Here is a 23748-nt window from a genome sequence, read left to right as displayed (position 1 = left end):
TTTTTTTTTTTTTTTTTACTTAAACACTCTTGTCCTTTGAGACGTTTCCATCATTAGAGTGTACAATAATATGCGCTACCAGTGAAGGGTCTCATTGCCTTGTGTCTATGGCCCGGGTTTTACAATAGCAATCTAACATGTTACTTTAACAGCAAGACAAACATTTGAAAGATAAAGCCGAGATTTAGTGATGCTGTCATAGTACATGAAATGTAGACAAATTATATTCAAGTTATTCCCAGTCCTGAATTATTTTTTCCCATTAAACAGTTAGGTTATTATTGTTTACATTTCTTTTTCTGTTTCCCACTTTTTTTCCTTAAGCTGCTTAAAGAGATATCTAGGAAACGCAGAAGCATCCGTTATGGGAGAGAAGTTGAATTAAAGCCATATATTGCTGCTCACTTTGATGTCCTTCCCACTGAGTTCACCCTGGGGGATGACAAACATTATGGTGGATTTACAAACAAGCAACTCCAGAGTGGTCAAGAATATGTCTTCTTTGTGTTAGCAGTGATGGAACATGCAGAGTCTGTAAGTTAACTGTGCTGGCATCTCTTTCCTTTGGTACTCTTATATATTTTCACCAGAATATGGCTATTTGGGGGATATGTAGATATATCCATCCTTATTAATTCTTGTGAGCTACTATTAATTTAAATGAAGCAACAGGCTGCCTACTATTTAAATATTGCTGAGTAATCTGCTTGGGATTTCATTATAAACAAGGCTGTGTCTCATGACATGGAATTTAGGTGGAGTTTTTGATATATGAAGTAATGAATTGATAGGACATGGTTCTTGAAACCATGAGTGTGACACATGTAGATAGAAGTGTGTTAGCCTTAACTGCTAAAAGTCTCCTTCCTCATCCTTTCAAAATGACTGTTCTCAGCTCATTTGATTACAGAGGAACTATCAAGTTCCACAGTAAAACATACTCTATATTTCCAAGTATTGGAAATATTACCTCAATATTGATTGAAGGTGATTTTATTTTATTCTCCTGTAACTGCCAGTGAGCCCATAATCTCTCCCTGGATTCACAGGGAAGGTTTGTCTAGGAAAAGACAAGCCAGCTTCTTTAATTAGAGCAATTTACCAATGATTTTATCAGGGAAAAGCCAAGAATGTTAGAAAATAATTCAATAAAACAGAATTTCTAAGGTACTCTAAATAATGAGTTGTCTTCTTTTATGTAATTCATCTTGCTCTTATGTCGTTTTATGCTTCAGTTGCTGTGAATGTTGAAAGAGAGAGAGAAGAAGAGAGAGGAAGACAAATTGTAGATGTGAAGGGGGGTGGATTTTGTAGTGGCAGGTTCACATTAACATTTAATATACATTTTCTAACTGTATCTATCTAAAAAGGGCCTAAAACTGACAGGTGTGGTAGCTCAGTGGGGCCATTCACTACCTGTATATAAGAAGCCTGAGATGTATCAAAGATTTCTGCACATCAGGTGTTAGCACATGCAATGGGGCTTCTCTTCAAATGGCTGAAGGAATTCCCCCATGGAAAATCAAAACACAAAGGCAGCCTTTCTGCCTGGTTTACCTTTGTTCACAGAATGTCATTTGAAAACAAAGTGACGGGCTCCCTGGAATTTTAATGCACGGATATGCTTTCTCTTTTCAGTTGAAGGTTTTAAGGCAGAACATCAAGGGAATAGAATGTTAGAAACCATCTTTTTCTTTCTTGTTCTTAATGACTTTTAGATATTTGAAGTAATTTTCTTTAAATAGCTCTAAGATGTTTCAGAAAGCCCATTCAGACCATTGAGGCAGATCACAGAATTCGGCAAAGAAGAGAAACCTCAGCAGACCCTGCAGGCTGATGACACCACTGTTAGAAATTCAGGTTTTAATTCTCCCAGGTATTTCTAGTGTTTAAATCCATTACCAGGGACAAAGAGTCTACCCCTTCCCTTAGTATGTCATTGCACTGTTTCATTAGGTCTTTTTCCAAATACATTATGTAAATTGCCCCTTTTTCTCCAACATCTTTCTCAACATTGCTCTTTATGCACTATGTCTACTTTCAAGCCTGGGTCTACTATGTAGAAAAGACTCGTTCAACTAGTATCATGTTCTCAGTGACTTAGTCACTTTGTAAGCCTCAAATTTTTATGGACTAGTTGTTGTTAAGCACCTAACCATTCCCAGGGTGCGCTGATAATTTTCATAGAGAAAATATCCACTCTCTACAACATGAGCTTTCCCCAGTTTCTTTTGGCCTCACATTGAGAATTGATCAGAGGACTGGTTTAGAATGACCAAAGACTATTACCTCCATGCTTTGAACAAATTCTGCTTTTCATCAGGCTAGTCTTTTTATGGTTTCCTTTTTTCTTTTCTTTTCTCTTCTTTTCTTTTTCATATGGCTCTATATCCTCATTTAGGTTGGAAATCTGTGCACTTTAGGAAAACCTCTGCTTAGATTTGTATCTTGGCTGACCAAGATGATTACCTCAAAGGCTCTTGGTAAAGAATTTGAAATCACAGAGTTTTGTTTACTTTTGTCTGCCAAACAGCTTGAATGTGACCTACAAAATAGAAAGGGGAAAGTATAAACCAAAACAAGCAATTATATAAAGAATCATGTATCTTCAATATTTAGTGTCTTGGCCAAGTCCTTACACTGTACATATATTTTTCTTAAGCTGCTTCTGAGAAGGTTGGAAATGCATTGAATTTTTGTCTTTTGACACATTAGAAACTCTGGAAATATAGTCAATCTCCTTCCTAAGAACAGTGAGGAAAACAGAAAAAAAAAGAACAATACACAAGCATTTAGTGGGGTGTATGCCCTCCAGATTGACTACTAATTTTGTTATACTTCAATTCAGAATATATGTCCTAAATCAATTTTTAAATGAAGATTAAAAATTAAATATATTTCCTAATCATGGAAAAATTAGACTATTCTCTCATGTCTTGATAATGTCAGCCATTTGAAAGGATGAACATTTTATTTTATTTGACAGAGATTTGCTGGGAACTCACTAAGTGCAAAGTTTTGTGCTAGCTGATTTAAGTGTGTAAACACAAATCGTATATAAATCCCTAACTTCCAGGAGTTTATAATTTCATTAAAGAAAATAAGGCATATGCACAAAAAAGAAAATAGAGTTTGATGAATACCATTACAAAAGGAATAAAGGATAAATAAAAGAAATAAAGGACTACCTAAAATTTTTAAAATTGTTTTTACCTATAGTTTGTGAAATGATTGGTTATTTCCAGTTAAGGACAGTTAGCATCACTGAAGGCCATAGTTAAGTGGAGCCTTGGAGAATAGTTGGATTTCAGGAGATAAATGTTGTGGAACTTGTCAGAGGGTAAAAGACAGAATAGAGCCACTAGCGAATAGTAGCATGAAGCTCACTGTGATGGAAAATGTTGTATGTGGTACAGAAGTTTAAAACAAAATATGGAGGATCTTAAGATCCATGCTAGAATGGCTAGGTTTTATTTAGGAATCACCAGAGAGCCTCCTGAAGGTTTAACAGCTGCAGTTTACGATAATAACTCTAGCAGCGGTAGAGACTGTTAGAGGAAGGAAGAAACACTTGCTCTGGTTTGGGTGGGCATGAATGAGGTCCTGAAGAAAATGGTACCCATGAGATTGGAAAGAGGGTAGATTGACCTAGAGTGTCATTGGCAAGATAAAATCAGTACTTTTCATTCCTAGATATCAAGAGGGTGAGAAAAATTAGCAAGTTAGAAGGAGGGTATATCTAGGAAGCAGGGGAATAACACATGCAATTCTTATCTTGCAGGTAGATGTAGGAGATGTAGAAATCTCTCAAAATAATTGGAAATGAAGGTCTGGGACTTAGCAGAGTTACAGAGTTTAGGAACATTAATCAAAAAGTAATCTTCATAGAAGTTGGTAGTTAAAGCTAATAATGGCCTTGCCAGATAAGGGAGAGAAAGATTAGCAGAAAATAAAACTTCAGCATGCCAGCACAGGATGGATTCAGAGGTGGTCAGCTCAGCAGGACATGATCAGTTGGCAAGATTAGTATGGGACCAATTGAGTACAAAATTAAGAGAACCAGTGAAGGGAGTGTTAAAGAAGGCTCAGTCAAGAGAATACTGTTCTAAAAGAGAGCCTTGAAATGGGACAGAACAAAATAGGTTGCTATAAAAACAAAATCAATTCCTTCAGCAAGTAACTATATATTTATTTTTCCCAATTTCATTGAGGAAAAATTGAAATATACAATTGTATATGTTTAAAGTGTACATGATGTTTTGATACACATATATATTGTGTGATGATTGCCAGGAGCAAGATAATCAGCATATCTATCATCTCACATAGTTAACTCCGTGTGTGTGTGTGTGTGTGTGTGTGTGTGTGTTACGAGGAATACTTAATATTTACTCTCAGCAACTTCCAATACGTTATGTCCTCAGAGCTCCTTATAACTGAGGCTGTGTATCCTTTCACTTACAAGTCTCCATTTCTCCTTCCTGAAATGCTGACATTTTCCCTGTAAATGTTTACTTTTTAAATTTGGTCTCCTTGACTGGGTGATAATCTCTTTGTGCTGGGACCATAATATTTCTGTTGATTTTCACGCAGAACGTAATACCATGGCCTAATGTAAATGCTTACTGAACATATTATGACTGGTTAATTACTGGTACTTTATACTGGATAAGATCATTTAATATGCCATCCACAGATCCCAATGTGTCTACAGACTAATTTGAACCATCAAAAATGACTTTATTATAAACTACTTCACTCTACAAGGAAATTTAGGTTGCAAGACCTCTTTGCTTTTTCCTCTTCCCCCCCTTATCTCCCAACTCTTCTATCATTCCTTTCCCTCCCTCCTTTTCTTAATGACATAATTTTGCACACTTAACATCAAATCCACTAAGTTTTGAATTTTTGCTTTTTCTAAAGCTAAAGATACACACTAGCAAGCCATTAGTTTATAAGTAACAATAGACTCTGTTTTTCCTCAGAAGATGTATGCAACCAGTCCCTACTCTGATCCTGTTGTGTCAATGGATCTGGATCCACAGCCAATCACAGATGAAGAAGAAGGCTTGATCTGGGTTGTAGGTCCTGTCCTTGCAGTGGTTTTTATCATCTGCATTGTCATAGCTATCCTTCTTTATAAAAGGTAGGTTTGCCCAATATTTCCATTGCAATCTTGGTAACCCTTCTATGGTCATGATGTGGTTGGTTGCTATTAATGAAATACTTTAGTTTAGCCCCCATAATCACTGCAAAATGCTTTCATTAGATTGGAACAAAATATAAAGATTGTACTTTTTAAAATCTCATTCAGTGTGTGTATAGATTTTGTTGCCCAGAATTCATGGATCCTAGCCTCAGTCTTCTGAGCTAGTTTGCATGGCTTTTGAAAAATGAGAACATTCACAGGCAGATAATTCAAAGCCTGCATTTGATTGCTTTAGATGATTAATTGCTTTTTTTTTTTTTTTTTTTTTTTTTTTGGCCTTTGGGATTCAAATGGATTTTTTTTTCAGTTTTCTAATTTATTTTTCCTTTTTTTCCCTTTTTATTTTAATATAATTTTTGGTCAAGTTGACTAACATACAGTGTATACAGTGTGCTTTTGGTTTTGCGGTTAAATTCCTATAGATTAATTCCTCAATTTCAACATGGTTTTAGAAATACCACTATAAATTTGCACATTTATGTCCATTTCATAAGTCTAAGTGCATGAGCTATTTTTTTCCTGTAGCTATTTCTCAGAACCCTGAAAGCTGATAAAATTTAAAGATAAAACAAGGAAAATAAGGAAGAGAATGAATTTTTTCTTTTGTTTTCTATAACCTTTATTCTAATAGTTAATTCTCATTTGTATCCAGTAAGGGATGTGAGGTACCAGTTTCCTTTAAAAAACTAGAAGTAAAACCTCAGTCCTTCTACTCCTAAGTATTGATCTGATTTAGTGTCTTTTCACTACATTTAGGATGCAAAGAACACACATCTACTCCATACTTTCTGATCTTCCACACTTTTTTAGTTCTATTTCTGCCTCCATTACAATAAGCAAAAAATTTTCCCCTAGTCACTGTTTAGTCAGTTGCAAAGAGGACATTAGTAATTATTCTTTCCCTAAATCCTTCCAGACTTAGAATATTATAATTACAATATTAAAATATATAAAATTATAAATATTAATATATATAATGCATACTCTTAAACATGTAGACTGACTAAATTCTGAATTATCTTCCTTTATGTCACTTTTTCTTTTTTTCCAATCCAAATTTTATTTTTATGAAACTTTAATCTATGTTCCTATTTTCTTTATGATGTATCATCTTTGAGAATGCTGCTGTGAAGATGACCTCTTCCCTGTAATATAAAGTAGTCCCTCTATCTCTCTCCCTCTCTTTCTCCCCCCTCATAACCTTGACTTTCAAAAGCAGATGAGAATGTCTTCATTTTGATTCTTGATGACATGCATAATCTGATAATCTTACTTTCGTTTTATCTTTATCCTATTTATCTGGCTCCCTTCACTGGGTTACGTTAATTATTTCTACCTGATTCTTTTGTTAAGGATGTTCTTAGTTCCTGGAATAGTCCTTTTTTTATATATAATAACCTCTTCTCAACTTAAAAAAATATCCTTCACGACACTTGTCCTTTGCATGGATTGCCTGGATGGCTCAGTTGGTTGGGCGGCCACCTTCAGCTCAGGTCATGATCTTGCAGTCCGTGGGTTCAGGTTCTGTGTTGGGCTCTGTGCTCTGTGCTGACAGATCAGAGCCTGGAAGCCTGTTTAGGATTCTGTGTCTCCCTCTCTTTCTGCCCATCCCCAGTTTGTGCTCTCTCTCTGCCTTAAAAGTAAATAAATGTTAAAAAAAATTAAAAGACACTTGTCCTTTGGAAAACTTTCTCTTATACTATATTCTATACTAATTCTATTCAATTATTTAATTGGTTGAAAAGACCAATTAAAGAAAGAAATGTATAACCATCACCTATTAAATTGCCTATCCTATTTTTAGAGTTAGTTAGAAAGAAAGAAAGAAAGAAAGAAAGAAAGAAAGAAAGAAAGAAAGAAAGAAAGAAAGAAAGAAAGAAAGAAGGAAAGAAAGAAAAGAAAGAAAAGAAAGAAAAGAAAGAAAGACCCATCATTATTTTGTTTCCTGATCACTGTCATCACTCCATTATCCATGCCATAAAATAGCTTAAAAGACAGGTAATTGAAAGACAATCTCTCCTCTTAGATGAGAGTTTTAATCTCCCCATCTCAATCCATATTGTATCAGTGTATATTTAATTAAATTTCCTTGCTCTTGTGTAAGAAGTAAATGCAGAAAGCACTGGGTACTTACATGCCCAGAACAATAAAAGATTCTGAGTGAGTCCAAACAGGAGCTGGTATTCTTTGCTGTTCATGTGCTATACTTATTACAAGAAGATAATTCAATAATAAAAGATTGAAAGTAGAATTATCATTGCTTTCTGTGATATTTATTTAGGTGGCCAATTCTTACTATGAGAGTCAGATCAGAAAGTGCTTGCTGATGGTTGCATTTCTAGACCATGGCACATGATATTTTGTGATTATTCAAAACAGAGAAAATGTTTGCTTTACTTTTTTAAGTTGTGTTTCATTCCGCTATATCTGGCTATCATTATCATGCCACTTAACAGAAATGTGCAGGGCATTTGTGAGTTATGTAAATATGAATAAATATTATTATAACCTTAATAATTTTTAAAGATCTGTAATTAAGTGTTCCTTTCCTCGTGTGCATGTGCTTGAAAAAAAATTCAACTCAGTTACATTTTTTTCTAATCCTTCAAAAAGAGGCATCACATTTAAAGATCTTATGACTCTGTTAAAACGGAGTTGCATTTTAGTGTGTGCATATGTAAGCATCGTCTAATGCAATTGTTGGGAAATGCACACATCCTCGAATGCCAAGTATATTTAGCTAACCATCTGAAGGCCCATGAAGCATTTCTGAAATAGAAATGCTTGCTTCAGCAGTAAAGAACATTCCTGACTTGAAATTCAAGTAGACCCAACAATGTCCTTCTTGATTATCATGAGGCAGTTCAAGAGGAAATCTTCTGTAGGCAATGAATAGTGTCTTTTATAGCTTGGATTCTGTGCAAAGTTAATTATATAATAAATACTTCATCCCTCTTTTTAGGTGCCTTTCATTTTACACATAGGTCATTGGTAATGGCTCAGAACTGAATATACCATTATTATTATTAAATATCATCAACTCACATTATCTTGATAGTCCCACTTATCACATACACCTGCAACAAAACTACTTGCCTTAGGAGTAGGTCTATAACTATAGATGGTTTGTGCATATAAAGAAGCATATTTTATAGATCTGTGTGAGAAGACTGAGACTTATTCCTATTAATTATATTAATGTGGAACCACTATGCTCTTTTATCTGGCATTGTATTTAGTTCAGTTTATTTTTAATCTAGTAATTTTTAAACCTATAATGCATTGATAATCAATGACAAAACAACATCAGCTGAAGCTTTGTAAGGACCCTAAAATTCCACTGAACCATCAGAAAATTAAAATATATTTGGTAGGTCTTTAGTGTTAAGAATTATTTTGCCCTATGATTTTTTTATTTTGTTCTCTATATGTGATGTATACAATATTTCAAAATGTAAACAACAGAGGTAAAATGGTAGCAAGATTTCAAAAAACACTAATCAGAAAATCAGGAATCAGGAAACCTGAGTCCCAGCTCTTGAGTAGGTAGCTAATTGTGATAGAAAGTCATGCTAACACTCTGGGGCTCAGTTTCCTCATTTATAATGTAAGTGGGTAGACTAGATAATTGAACCTTTTAATAATGCTCTCTAATCTGAGATCCTAAAACACAACCTAATAGTTCTATTGCTACATTATTTCTGCCTTCAGTGTGCATGTTTTTCTTAAATATGACTCCAGGTTGCCCTTCATTCATCCACCCCACAAAAAAGAAAAGAAAATAATCCATAAAGTAAATGAACACTCTTAGATCTCCATCTACCCTGTACACTTGTTACATATGTAAGGCTTTTTAGTCATTAGTTCTAGAAAAGTCCAGTAATTACTTGTATAGAAGATATTTAAAAATAAAATGCTAACCTGACTCTATGGAAAAACATTTCAAGATGAATGAGAAGTATTTCTTATGTACTATGGAAGAAAAGAAAATATGGATTAGGAGTTTGGAAAACTCTCAGGCACTATCTAGACAAAATTAATATCCTTAAATAGAAATAGTCTAGCCTAAATAGGTATTGGAGTTCAAGTAAATAGCTTCCATCCCCACCTTCAGATGTTCATGTATGAAGGTCATGGGATAGATGGGACTAAAACACAGACAGGCCTTCTTTTCAAGCTTTTCATTTAGATCCAAGATTAGTTGCTCTCTGTGGTCTGTGCTTTGTTAGTCTTCTCTTGTTGTATCAACTTTGCATATATTTCTAAGATGTCATCAAAGAATGAAATAAAAATCAGGTATTTTTTTAGATATTTTGAGATGCTATGGAGATACATGCTGCCATGCCCAACCACACTGGACAATTGATTGTCCAGTTGCTTCTGCCTTTCTGGCCTTTGAGTAGATCCTTCCATACAACTGAAATGCCTTTCCTCTTTCTCCCCAGCCTCTCCTCTTGGCCTGACTAACTCTAAAACATCCGTTAGAAGTAAGCTAAGATGACACCTAAATAAAAAGATTTTCTGGGTGCCTCCTTCTTTACCTGTTATCTCTACCAGTTCAGTCTGCCCTAGGGTTCCACTGTCTATACTGTTAAAGTACTTTCCACTTGTCTCTGTTACAGAACCTACCACATTACTAGATTTTCCCCATTTTCTTGTCTTTATTGCCCCCACTAAACTATACTCAAGGATGCTGTCATTTCCTCATTCTTATCCCTTATGCCTAGTAGAGTGCATGGCACAGAGGAATATTGGGTAATCAAATTTATACAAATCAAATGGCATTAAACAAACTCCAAACTCAATCTCCTCCACTTATTCACTCCATCATGCAATATCACCTTCATCTTGACTGGCAAGAGCTGTAATAAAACTCTCTCCCTGTAATTTAAATTTATAAGCTTCTAAAGCCTTCAAACTTAGGTACTTATACCAAATATGTACTTGTGTGTGTAGTGAGTCTGACATTTCTGTGGAAGAGGGAGTGAATCACACACTAGCTGTACATTTGTTCATCAGAATATTCAACCTTTTAATATATAAGACTGATAATTTACTAAGTAGTTCTCTTCCATCCAAAGAAATAGATTGCCCTACAATGATTCACTGAAGATCTCCTTGATTAAAAATGAGCAAGTTTGAAACATATATTTGTAAGGATTTTTAAAAATACACAACACTAGGTAAATCATTTTAAAATTAATTAAATGATTAAAATCATTTAAAATCATTTAAAAAATTAACCAGTATGTTTGATATCATTTTCATTATTCACTTTGTATGTGTGTGTTTGTAAAATTTAAATGTGAGTTTTGTATTTTTGAATGGAGATAGACTGGATTATCTTAAAGCCAGATTCTTTAGCAACTTGGGTATATATTTCATTGGCATTAAGGTAGATTCAGTTATCTCTATTTTGCATTTGAGAACTCATCAAAAACTCTGCAATTTGCCTCACTGTTGAGATTGTTTAGATTAATTCTTTTCAGGTAATGCTCTCTACATAAGTTATACTCTCTACATAAAGAACATAGTTATCTAAACAATCTACATATTATCACATGAGCATGAGCTAGATTATGTTCACAGACAGGAGCACCTCTTTGACTAGGAAAATATCTCTCATGTCAATGGCTGGTAATAAAATACTTTCAAGATTAGCCCAGTGATATAGATGGGTCATGCTCTGTAGATTTATAATGATGAGTATTACTTTTTCCAAAACTGAAAATGTATTTGATCCTTTATGGAAGAAAAGATTTATAATAACCTTACTTATCAAAAGGAGTTTGAAGAAATCATTTTTGCCACTTTATAACCTCATAGTGTATTCTAACATTGTGCACATTTTTGTGCAGTTAAGTGCATTTGCAGATACTTTATATCATTAAAGAAACTTAAGACTTTTGTTTTAGATAAACACATTTCTTATATGGAATTATGTTATATTTCCATTAGATAAATTAGTAGTTTCCTCATGGCATGTTTTATAAAGGTCATATTATATCTCTACCATCAAACACTTTCTGGGATATAATTAATTGTGGCAGTATTTTGTAGCTTGGTGGATATAAGCGAATGTGACATTAACATGTGCACAAAAATGCTTTATTTAGTCACTTACCCTCATATCCTCCATTTAACTCATAATTAGAGGCCTTTAAATGTTTTGATACACTGTCAGTTCCTAATGTGTGTCAGATAATATGCCCCGCTTATGAGCAGTTTTTCTTAAATCTTGGTTGTCATAGTTACTTTTGTTACCATTGGCCAACTAACATTGAGCCTTTCTTTTTCTTTTTTTGCTGCATTAAAATGGAGCAGTAAACCTGACAGGTGAGGAATAGAGAACAAACCCCTTTAATGCTCAGTAAGATACTGGTAGCTGTTGGAAATATTGAGGCGGTGAGGGTGGAGGTTGGATATAAAAGGTGTTACCTGCTAAGTGGAAGATGGACAAAGCCTAGATATATCAAATATTAAAATTTTTGCTACTAAAATGATTCTTAGGAAAATAAATTAGTTTTTTCTGTATAAAATACATAACAAATTATCTTTATATAAAGCCAAATTTAGAGGTAATGAAACCAGTCTGCATTTTGTATGAGCATTTGTATGTGTTAATATGTCTGCAGAACAGAAATGTGAGGTGTTCCGTAAGACGTTTGTTTTGTTTTGTTTGTTTTTACTTAAGATTGGTTTTTAAGTTTGATCTGAGGTTACCACCCAATACAAGATCACTAATGGCATTTTCATATCCTGCAAATATTGATAGCCATGCATTTGTAAAAATACTGACATCATTCCAAATTATTTCCATGTTTTTCAGATTCAAATAATAACAGCAGCAGCAACAGTAGCAGCAGCAGCAGCAGCAGCAGTAGTAGTAGTAGTAGTAGTAGTAGTAGTAGTAGTAGTAAGACTAGCTATCTGTGTGATTATTGAATGACTGGTCCAATCAAACCTTCTCCTTTTCTAACATATCTATCTATCTATCTATCTATCTATCTATCTATCTATCTATCTATCTTTGTATTTATATTGATAGATAAATACTTCTGCTGAAGCTTAAACTAATGAAAGGATTTCAGTGCTCATCTCAATTGCCTTCCTCCCAAAGCTGTATTAAAGTATTTCCCAACAAGTGTTCCTTGGACCAGCAGCAGAAGCATTAGCTTCACCTGGAAATTTGAGAGAAATACAAATTGTTGGTGTCCTTACCCCAGACCTAGTGAATCAGAAACTCTGTGGGTGGTGGTGCAACAGTCTTGAACAAAGACAAAACACTTTGGACCCACTTAATACACTCTAAGATCTACCTTCCCATTTAATGCTGTCCACATTTTAAAACATCATCCCTGCTTTCTGGTTCCATTAAGATGAGAGAGTTGGAACAACCCTCTCTTTTTTTAGAATCACTAGTTAAACATTTATGAATATTTGAGGTACTAGATATGAGTTTATAATTATTCTTAATTAAACGATGCTTTATGTATTATGCTTTGGAGTTATCTAAGTTATATGTGGGTAACTTTACATTAATAAAATGTGTACACTTTATGTATACATGGAAAAAACGTATAAAAATATGAATAAACAATTCAACTTCTAAAAACTTACAACGTTTAACCTAGACATCATCTCCTAACCCTCTCCCTCTGTTTCATAAGTGAATAAATTGAGAAGCATTATAGTTGACTTCCTTACGAAGATACACACTGGTAGTGTCAGAGTGGGGTTGCATTCTTAATGGCATCAGAATCATGAACTGTTTGAATGGATTTCTTTGAATATTAGTAGTTGGGATTTCAGATAGATGCATCTTTCTTCCAAAAGCCTTTGTCCATTTATCCAAGCATCTTTGTCCTAAGTAAATAGATTCATACCTTATCCTTAGAAGAGAACAAGGTGAGAATAAGTGGGGAAAAAAGTCCCTGAGACCACAGAGTAGCATTTTGGTTATATGTGGTTCCCATCCCAAACCACCACTTATGTTTATACTGCTGTTTCCACCAACTCTAGAAATGTCATGTGCTCTTGCATTTCCTTTTCACCCATATATCTCCTGCATGTAGTACATGTTTCTCTCTGCAGGAAATAAGCTATTAATAGGACTTTATAATCTTAATAGAAAAAATAATAGAACAAGGCAAAATTCAAATCTGCTCATAGTCACTATTCTTTGCTTTTTTCTAGTTGAAAATGAAAATGTGAATAATGAGACTTCTGAAAAACTATCAGGAAAAATTGACCATGGACATTCCTATTGGGCCTGATTTAGACCCTCATATGCTAGTTAATACTTTGTGGTAGTAAATTCTATTTTTGAAGCTATTTATCATTATTACCAATGAGAACCAAACTCTTCATCTTGCAGACATATCTTAGAAATCCTTTCTGTTAGAAAACAACCATTTTAGCACATTCTTGTTTAAAAATAATGTGATGAAAGCGTGGGCAGCCAGTATCCATGTTGTGATCACCAGAACTAAACTAAGGAAAACAAAGTTTAAACAGCTGGTTTTCTGAAATGGCTAGAATTTTTAGAGTTTGAGATAATGGAAATCATTTATTTGAACAGATAAAGTGAGGGACAAGTTAGTTATTAAATGTCAGGGAACACCCTCCCAAATTTATTACAACTATACATGGCAATTTTAGTCCTGAGTTCTGTTTTCTGAAATTCATCTGGGCAACAAGATATGACATTCACCTTTCCTGGCACCAGAGACACAGACTAAATTTCTTTAGAGAGTATTCTTTTCTGTCCCTTTGTCTCAGTGTCAGTCAACTTGGCCTCCATGAAAAAGAAGATAAGGAGCATATTCCACAGTACCTGCAAGAGTGACCCAATTTCCTTGCCCACATATTTCTACATCTGGCTCCATAATCCTGCAAGAAAGACAATGGGGCCACTTTGAGAAGGGATAAAAATCCAGGTTTTAATCATTATGTCTGGCACATCAGTAAAAAAATGCATCTGTGCCAAGTCGAATGGAATAAAACAAGCTTAAGGAAGGCCACTAGGGTTCCTTGAATTGAGAAGACCAAGTGTATGATTGTTACACGTGGGACTGACTGACTAGCAGTTCATGGCATTTCATTAGCCCATTTCACTTCTGTACCTTTGTTGCTAAAGTGAATCTCTATGAGTCATATACTCACAGCCTAAAATTTGGTGACATTTTCCACTCTGAAAATGGTCACCATTTCCTTCTTTCACATGATCTTTTGAGCCACTCTTTCTCTTTCTTCTCATATCTTTCTTGTCAGCCCTCAGCTCTGCTTTTCCTTTCATTCTCATTTTCCACTCCATACAATTGGAACCTCCAGTACCGTTGGCACACCTCATATTCAGTGCTCACCTCTGATTCGTGGCATAACCTGACAGTATATTCTGTCCTTGGGCTATACCTGACACTTTAGGTAGAAACAGGAAATCCCAAGACAGCTTAATCCAAGGTTCTGAGAGAGCATGGTGTCTAACAAGACTCACCCAAGAAAATTCATTTCATCAACGCTGTTTTGCTGAAGGCATTGCACTTGAGCAAATCAAGTGTGCTTTCCTTTTGCATCAATCTTCCCTTCATCCCCTGGTTAGTTTTATTTTATACAGATGAGCAGAGATGGAAATAAAGGCTATTTAACAGGAGCCCTCTGGCTAACCATGGAACGACCTGGGTGGCACTCAATGAGAGCCCATTGCCACAGCAACACTAATGAGCTGTGTGACAGTCATATCAGAAAGACAAGAGAGTGTTCCTGACACTGCTGTGCCCCTTTCCCCAAAGAAGAATGTCTTTGTTTTAAACAGGGGTGGATGCAAGGATTATGACTCCAGCCTGGAGATTGCTGGAATCAGTATTTGAATAAATACAGAATAAAGCACTGCTTGAAAAGGTCTCCATTTCTTGAATTCTTAATCTAATTTAACCTTAAAGAAAATACTTAGGCAGCACTCTGCATTTGGGGAGGTTTAAAAAATGGATAAGAAATCTTTGAAGAAAAACCTGATGTTCCTTGCATGGACATTTTTTACTATTACATTATCACACCCTAAACAAAGTTATTTAATAAAACTAGTAGATAGTAATTAAAATAAAGATGAAATGCATTGTGTGAAGAATTACTTATAACAAGGCATTATTAATGGTTCACATATGCCATGAATGATCATTGGAAGCGTGAGATTACCCAGTAGGTGAAATTACTTTTTCTCTGATCTTTCTGTGATTGACTTTCATTAATGAAATATTAATCACAGCTTAACATCATAAGCAGCCACACTATTTTTTTTTAACTTGAAAGAGAAAGGGGATGTTGGTCTTGTGTAGCACTAATTCTCCTTCCAGGTGCCAAGCTAGCTTGGAATCTTAGAACACACTTACTACATCTGTCTGCCCCATAAGGGAAAATCCAGTGCAGATCCACTTTGTAGCCATCAAGATTCAGTCATACCTCTCTAAAACCCCCTTAATGCCTAACAGCAGAGGCAATGAAGAATTCAATTCTAGAGCTGAAGGAGGACTTTGAGATCAATTACTTAAACATTTTAGACTTGAGGAAATGGTCTCGGTTAAGAGAGGTAAAGCAACCTGAACAAGGTCACAAAGCTGACCTGTCAGATGGTTTTAAAACAGAAAGTTGGGGGGTGCCTGGGTGGCTTAGTCGGTTAAGCGTCCGACTTTCGCTTAGGTCATGATCTCACAGTTCGTGGGTTCGAGCCCCGCGTCAGGCTCTGTGCTGACTGCCAGCTCAGAGCCTGGAGCCTGTTTCAGTCTGTGACTCCCTCTCTCTCTCTGACCCTCCCCTGCTCACGCTGTCTCTCTCTCTGTCTCCTAGAAATAAACATTTAAAAAAATAAAAATAAAAAAAATAAAACAGAAAGTTGGGAGCTTTTTAAATGTTTCAATTGCTTTTTTATTGTATTCTTACATTTTAAAAAAATTTCTCCCTACAGGAAGAGGGCAGAGTCCGACTCTAGAAAGAGCAGCATACCCAACAGTAAGGAGGTCCCTTCACACCATCCAACAGACCCAGTAGAACTGAGGCGCCTTAATTTTCAAACACCAGGTAAGAGGCAGGGCTCATCTTGTCCATAATACAAAATTTACTAAAAGAATTTGGGCCAACTGATACTGCTTTGAGAGATGAATATGTCACTTTATTTAGAACAATTTTGTTTATCCTGGTTTTTAATTGTAATATTACTGAGATTCACCAAATAGATATCTGGAAAGGAAATAAAGCTCATTTTGCAAATCTGAGCTGGAATAGACATAAGAAAACGAGTAATTCCTCCTCAAATTTTGGAAACACGATACTCTTGTAAGAATATCTACCATTGTGAGGGCTTAACAGTTTATTATTTTTAATGATACTTATTTGTCAAGAATTCAGTCTCTCATCTTATAAAAGTGAATGAATGGATGGATGAATGTCATATCATTCATTCTATTGGTAAAGAACAGATTTATTCTGTATTTTCTGATTAATTTGTGTCTATGTTACAGTGAAGAAAGGAGGGTGAGAGGAAAAGAAACAAAGTGAGGCAAAATTTAGTTTCTTTTAAAATATTACCTATACCAAATGTCACTGGCCAATTTGAATTTCTTACTGGGGAAATACTTAAAGTGACTGAAGATAAGAAAAATAGACATGTTTCTTAACATTAAGTACTTAACAGAGGAAACCTATTGGTACTGCTGAGAGGCGTTTTGTACAGTATTGTTAATTCAAGGCTAGCTCTATTTTGCTATTCTTCAAATAAATTTTATTTATACCAAATGAATGGCAAATAACAGATGACAAGGAGATCTAAAACTGAGTGGCACTGTCGTAATTTCCAAGGATAATTAAGAAAGTAAAGCGCTGATCTAAGAAGTATGTTTAAAAATTGATTGTGTTATTGTTCCCCAAATTGTTGACAAATGTTGTGTCACATGGACAGGCTAACTCACAGTAGGATATACCACAAATTTATTAAACTATGCATTTGCAGGGTATTACTTTCAATTCAAAGTGCAGTTTATTATATTTGGCATGTTTTCTCTTTTACATGTGAATGTATCATGGTAACTAATAACAATTCAGTTGAAAGCAGTGTCTGGTATTTTCAAAGTGGCTATACAAACCATCATCATAAATGTGAGTTGTTTTCAAAATTGTATCTGAAATGAGGTTAGGCTTTTTAAAAATCAGTTTTTAAAAGGCAAAAATCTACCTCCATCAGCATAAAAGGTAGAAGAAAATGTTCATATAGCCAAAAATCTCCTGGTACATTTTTTAAAGGCTGATAAATGAATACTAGGCTGATAAATGAATACTACACACACATAAGGTTGATTGAACAAACTCATAGGGTCCTTCAGGTCATTGTAATCCCTCAGATGATCCTGTTGAGTCTGTTTCTAGGTGTACCATTAAAGCAACTTGATATGAATTGAGTTTATGTAGTAAACCTTCTCGGTTCACTTTTTGAAATAGCAGTATGCTAACTTCTTTAGGCTGTAGGCAACTTCTTTCTGATGGGCCCAGGAATTCATGTATTTTTCAATTTGACTAAACCAGAGTATAGAAAGACAGAAAAGCCACAGAGATGATATGCTACATGACTGCTTTACAAGAGCAGTGCACTGTGGAAATGGAGAAAATGATTGTTACTTAATACCTTGCTGCTCAAGCCTGCCCCCATCTCCTCTGGCTTTAATGTAAGGTGTGATCTGTATTGGAATCAACCTTGGTCTTCAGGCAGAGACAGAAGCATAGTATAGGGTGAGTGAAAAGGCAAAGATAGCTCCAGAAGAAAAGAACTAAGAGGAGTGCCATTCTTCATCTACTCTGGCACCAACAGAGAATAAATATTTCCAGGCATAAATAAGAAGTAGGAAAGATGCCTGGGTGGCTCAGTTGGTGAAGCACCCAGCTTCAGCTCAGGTCATGATCTCATGGTCCGTGGGTTCAAGCCCCATGTTGGGCTCTGTGCTGACAGCTCAGAGTCTGGAGCCTGCTTCAGATTCTGTGTCTCCCTGCCTCCCTGCTCCTCCTCTGCTTTCATTCTGTCTCTTTCTCAAAAATAAATAAACATTAAAATATAAAAAAAGTAGAAAGTATGGATGAGAACTGTGTAGAAAGGATTATTAGCAGAGTACAGGCAACTACAAGCAAGGAAATAGAAATGCCTTCAACTAAGAGACCTCCATCTAGAGAAGTACCTCTCACTTTTATGGGTAATTTGGCAAAATATGATCAAATCCAAAAAAAGTCCATAAAGAATATAGTCTCCCCAGTATATATGTGAATATTAATTCCATTTATGGAAAGAACTTGTTAAATTTCATATAAGTCCATGGAAAACAGAATGAATGTTACAATTGAAGTGACATTGGTTATCTCACCAATAACTTTACAAAATCTCAATGGGAACTAAGTTTATAGGAGGCATCATTTAACTGAGGTTAACATCACATGGGTAATGGAATAAAGTGGGCAAAATTACTAAAGAGGGAGAAAGGAAATTCAGTAGAGGAAGAGAATAGAGCAGGAGAAGTTGTCCTAAGGTCCTTGTGCTTCTGCTCACAAAGAAGCATTAGGTTGTGCCTCTTAGGTAAGCAATCTGCATTAGCTTGACTTGTCGAATCAGTCTGCTTGCCTCCCAGGCTCTATGATGCATCCTGCTGTCATGACACCAGTTTACAAAAAACTAGACACAGCTGTTTATGTGAAATTCATAGAAATGTGACCATTTGTTTCAATCAGTACAGATTCTAAGCAATGGCTACAAATTGCCTTAATATTTGCCAAGAGGATAAGAGCAGAAGGGAGGGTTGTTAACCAAACAACCTTTCTGTGCTTTTTCCTCTCCTCTTGTTCATAAATAACCAAGGGCTTTCCTGGATAATGCAATGAGATGACCCTATAGTAGGTGTTACACAGCAAATGATATGATGCTCCCTAATTTTTGGATTTTAAACCCATTCATTGTCTGCATTGTGCTTTTATATATATCATACCTTTGGAAGTATAATCATTTATCCACAAACTTGACAATACTTATTAATGGTATTCATAAGTATAGGATTAGCCATCCACATTTTCACTTCAAACAAATGACTTTCAATGAAATAATAAAAACCTGTGATTTATACAATCACCCCCTAGCACTGAACTTGTTCATGAAAGGAAATTCACTCCTACTTCTGATGGATCTGTTGAAATTCAGATTAGTATTTCAGTAGGTATTTCAGAAGGTAAAGGGAGCACATCATTCAGTTCACTAATTCTATAAATTCTCCTTTCCTTTAAAAAAAAGTTCTTGGGGATGAAAAAACTATTTACTTTTCAAGTATTTATTTTCGTTGAAGAGCTTAGATAATAAGGAGGTGGACATTTTCCCTCAATTCTACCCAATACTCCAGAGGTATTGAAAATACATTCTAAATTTCACATACAGAATTTTGAACATTTAAGTATGTCAAAGAAATATACCTTTAGCTGCAGTACTACAAACATCCCTATCTCTGGGTGAGGAAAGGAAATGTCAGAATTCTGTCCACTATCTCTCCACTAAGTCATAAAGTAAAAGCAGAGAAACCTGTTGTATTCAGTATAAACATCTTTGCAAGGTTGTGGGATGTGGGGGGAAAACATGGCTTGAGTTCACTTTCCAAATTTCAGATAACAATATAGCTACTGTATTAGTGAAACACTATACTCAAGCATCTGAACAGGGTGAGGAAGACTCACATCTTCTAAATGAGAGCAGGTACTTCTGTTCATAGATATTTCCCATGAATATGTTTATTAGCCAGAATATTGTCTGTTAAAGTTCAGATGGCAGTATACAATAGTTGTATTTAAAACCTGAACTACCCAATCTATTAAAATGATGTATAAGTCATTAGTTATTGTTGTACTGGCTCAATCAGAACAAGTATGAAGCATACAATTGAAGTACAATGTTCATATCACCCCTGACCTACAAAATTAGAGTACTAATGTGTAAGAAGATATCACTTAGCTAAGGTTAGACTTATCACCTCAAATGAAAAATGGAATAAAATTAGTAAAGGGGGGAGGAGATGTTGTAGAAGAATATGCTAGAGTTATTAACTGCTAATCAAGTTTTACAAGTCTATAAGGTGTGTAGAAGAAGGGGAAAATACTTAGTAAAAGATTATTTTAAAAGAAAGCACTATTAAACCTCATAAATCTTTGTGGATGGCAGTAGCTGGGTATGCATCAAGAGTTCATAGATGAATTACATATTAAACAAAACTGAACTGTATCCAATTAGCCTAGGTTGGGAGGAAAATTTCCCTTTTTATCTCTAAAATTTCCCAAGTAGTCTTATTACCCTTACCTCTCAATAATTCTTCTTTTTTATTACAAAAGCAACACATGTTTATTGGGGCAATTATGTAAAATAGAAAATAAGCTTGCTAATAATTTTGTACATAGGTCGTGGCTACCCAGGTATGCATTATGGTAAATATTTTTTATGTTTGAAAATTTTCATAAGTTAGAAAAGGTGGAAAAGGCAGTTTTAAAAAAGAAAACCTATGTCCCCATGCTTCTAAGTCTTTTTTTTTCTTTTCTTTTTTGGGTGTATTTAAAATATAAGTAAAAGATTTCCTATAACTACCCCAAATTTGCCCTTCAGAAATAGCCACCATATACAGCCCCATGTGTAGCCTTCCAGACTTTTTTACATGTATATACAGTACTTTAATTGGTAAAAATGTATAGCAGGTATATAGACAATAGACAGGTGAATATACATAAAACTTCCTGCTTTAACATTTAACTATGTAAACAGACCTTTTTCCAAGTTACTGTATTAGGTAACTTGGTATTAGGTAACTGTATTATCTCCTTAGCAGCCAATGGTATTGATGTTATTCTGTTCTACAGATGACACAAAATATACTGGCACATTCCTTATTAATGGAATTAATGGCTTATTAATGGCTATTTTCCATGTTTTACTCTTGCAAATGATACTGCAGTGAATAGTACTGAGTCTGCATCTTTTCACTTATTTGTTGCTACCTCCAAATGTTAGACAACTGGAAATGCTATCATAAGGTCCTAGGGTAGGCACATTTACCATTTTCATAGAGACCACCAATTACAGAATTTTCTGAAATATTGTAAAAAGCCTTTACTTACAATGTAGCTGCCCTGCTGAGCCACAGCCTGCAGCATTGAACAGAATGATGAAAGTAAATATAATATTGTCCCAAGATGGTGATGAGTAAGAAAACCAAAGAAGCTACTGATAAGTGTTCATATATCTACCTTTTTTCCCAACAAAGCAAACTTTAGAATTTCAGCATCTCAGAGAAATAAACCTTCTTTCTACTACAAAATAAAAAAAAAAGTAGGGGAACAAGTAGCTAATAACCTCATATAGTTATATGAGCTAATAACCTCATATAGTTATACCAGTCACCACCTTTCCCTGTGCCTGTAAAATTCTTCCTCCTGGTGCCCTTTGGTTGATTTGTCAGTTTCCATCAGAAATGTCCTGGGGTGCCTGGGTGGCTCAGCCGGTTGAGTGTCCAACTTCAGCTCAGGTCATGATCCGGTTCGTTGGTTCGAGCCCCGTGTCGAGCTTTGTGCTGATGGCTAGCTCAGAGCCTGGAGCCTATATCATATTCTGTATCTCCCTCTCTCTCTGACCCTTCCCTGCTCACCCTCTCTCTATATCTCTCTTGCAAAAATAAATAAAAACATTAAAAATTTTTAAAAAAATAAAAATTGATGATCAGATGTATAACACAAGAGCCTCATTTTCATTCTGAGGATGACCTTAATATGTTTTGCTCCAAAGCATACATGGATGGTAGGTGACTGATTGGCTGTGAAAAACAAAAACAAACTGGTAAAAAGTTACCATATCAGAAATAATCAGCAGAAATGTCTGTACAGCAGCTGAATGGGCTTTAAAAGCTTTTGAGGCATCTCTTCCGATTCATTAGTGCTATTAATTGGATCAATGCTAACAAGATCAATTTTTATACATACTTATCTTCATATTTTATACTATAAGAGACCTACATATATGACCTTGTTTAAGAATACCATGTGTTCTTTGTATATCTGAAAAACTGTGGTTCATTGAATAGAAATAGTGCATTTCCAATATAAAGAAATACAGTTTGTTCAAATTCTACATTTTGAGAAATCCTATGTCAAAATGAATTTTACTTATGCTATCCAGTGCTTACCTGAAAAAGCATTCTTGGAACACCTTTCCCTTAATGATCATCCTAGTCATGGATTAAATCAAATTGTCATTATCGTTCTGCCACGTAACAACTATATCATAAATCAGTGGTCTCTTTTGCCTTTAATTCATTATCCATTTGTGAGATAAAGTGTAACCATAGAGTATTTGTATTTCATTCAGAGTATTTTAAAAAGTACGTAAATTATGTTAAAATCTGACCATTATTTTATAAACTAATTTTCTCCTGTGACTGTTAACTTAGGTAAACTACATTTTTGCCAGAGTTGCATCACTGATTTATTGAACAGATTATTTTCTCCCTCTTCCATTACCTCAAATTGTTCTCCATACTTCATCACAGTTTTTTGGAAAGGAGAATTGTGAAGAGAGTAGTATTGAATCATCACACATATATCTTAACAGAAAAAAAAGAAAAAACATCCAAAAGATGTTCACCATTATTAGTGACCTCAGAATCATTACTTAGCAAAATAATTATAAAGTGGCTATTGGCATTAAATGGAAGATTTTTAAATGCAAAAACAAAGCAAGTATTTGGTAAACATCTCTCTATAGATAAGTTATTTGAAGATACTGTTGATAGATTACTTAGCAAAATAAAACATTTAGAAGGCAAAAGCATTGTAAATGGTGCTTTTTAAGAAATCTGCCAAATAATACTACAGTTTTTTTAACACTTTTTAAAATGCATTTATTTATTTCTTTATTTAGAGAGAGAGAGAGAGAGAACACACACGCAAGGGAGGAACAGATAGAGAGGAAGAGAGAGAATCCCAAGCAGACTCAACACTGTCAGCACAGAGCTCAATATGGGGCTCAAACTTGTTGAACCATGAGATCATGACCTGAGCCAGAGTCAAGAGTCAGAGGCTTACATGACTGAGCCACCCAGGGGCCCCTGCAGTTTTTAACATTTTGAACCTTTAGTTCCAGTTTTCATGGAAACTCACAAAATTTTGAGTAGAGGTGACTGGAAAATACAGGTATGTGTAAGAGTGCCTTTTACATCTTCCCCACCGTGGAAGCAGACATACCTTTAAATGAAGCTATTATTGACACATTTTCTGTAAACTGAATATGGTTTGCAATCTCTGTGTCAGGGCATAAATAGCCCAAACATTCTCACAGGCTCATATTTATATACATGGCACCACTCCTCCAATGTGTTAAGTCGTGTAACAGACAGTATGACATAATGAAAAATGCCCAAAATGAGAAATGACAAGGTCTGTGATCAAATCCTCCACATAGTCTTAGTTTTAGTAACAGTGATAACCTTAATCAA

At 35.0% G+C, this 23748-nt stretch overlaps 1 protein-coding gene across 1 annotated transcript in view; it reads left to right on the top strand.

Moving 5' to 3' along the window:
- Nucleotides 1-23748, top strand: part of PTPRD (protein tyrosine phosphatase receptor type D) — a 413276-nt gene that overhangs the window by 267655 nt on the left and 121873 nt on the right. Inside the window, exons 20-22 of the mRNA XM_077748273.1 lie at nt 325-534; nt 4986-5146; nt 16170-16282. Coding sequence (XP_077604399.1) covers nt 325-534; nt 4986-5146; nt 16170-16282 — 484 coding nt within the window. The remainder of the gene's footprint in view (nt 1-324; nt 535-4985; nt 5147-16169; nt 16283-23748) is intronic.

The sequence above is a fragment of the Crocuta crocuta genome, unplaced genomic scaffold (assembly GCF_008692635.1).
Source record: "Crocuta crocuta isolate KB4526 unplaced genomic scaffold, BGI_CrCroc_1.0 scaffold199, whole genome shotgun sequence".
Classification (NCBI taxonomy): domain Eukaryota; kingdom Metazoa; phylum Chordata; class Mammalia; order Carnivora; family Hyaenidae; genus Crocuta; species Crocuta crocuta.
Note: the sequence above shows the minus strand (reverse complement) of the source record. Positions and strands in the feature narration are given on the sequence as shown.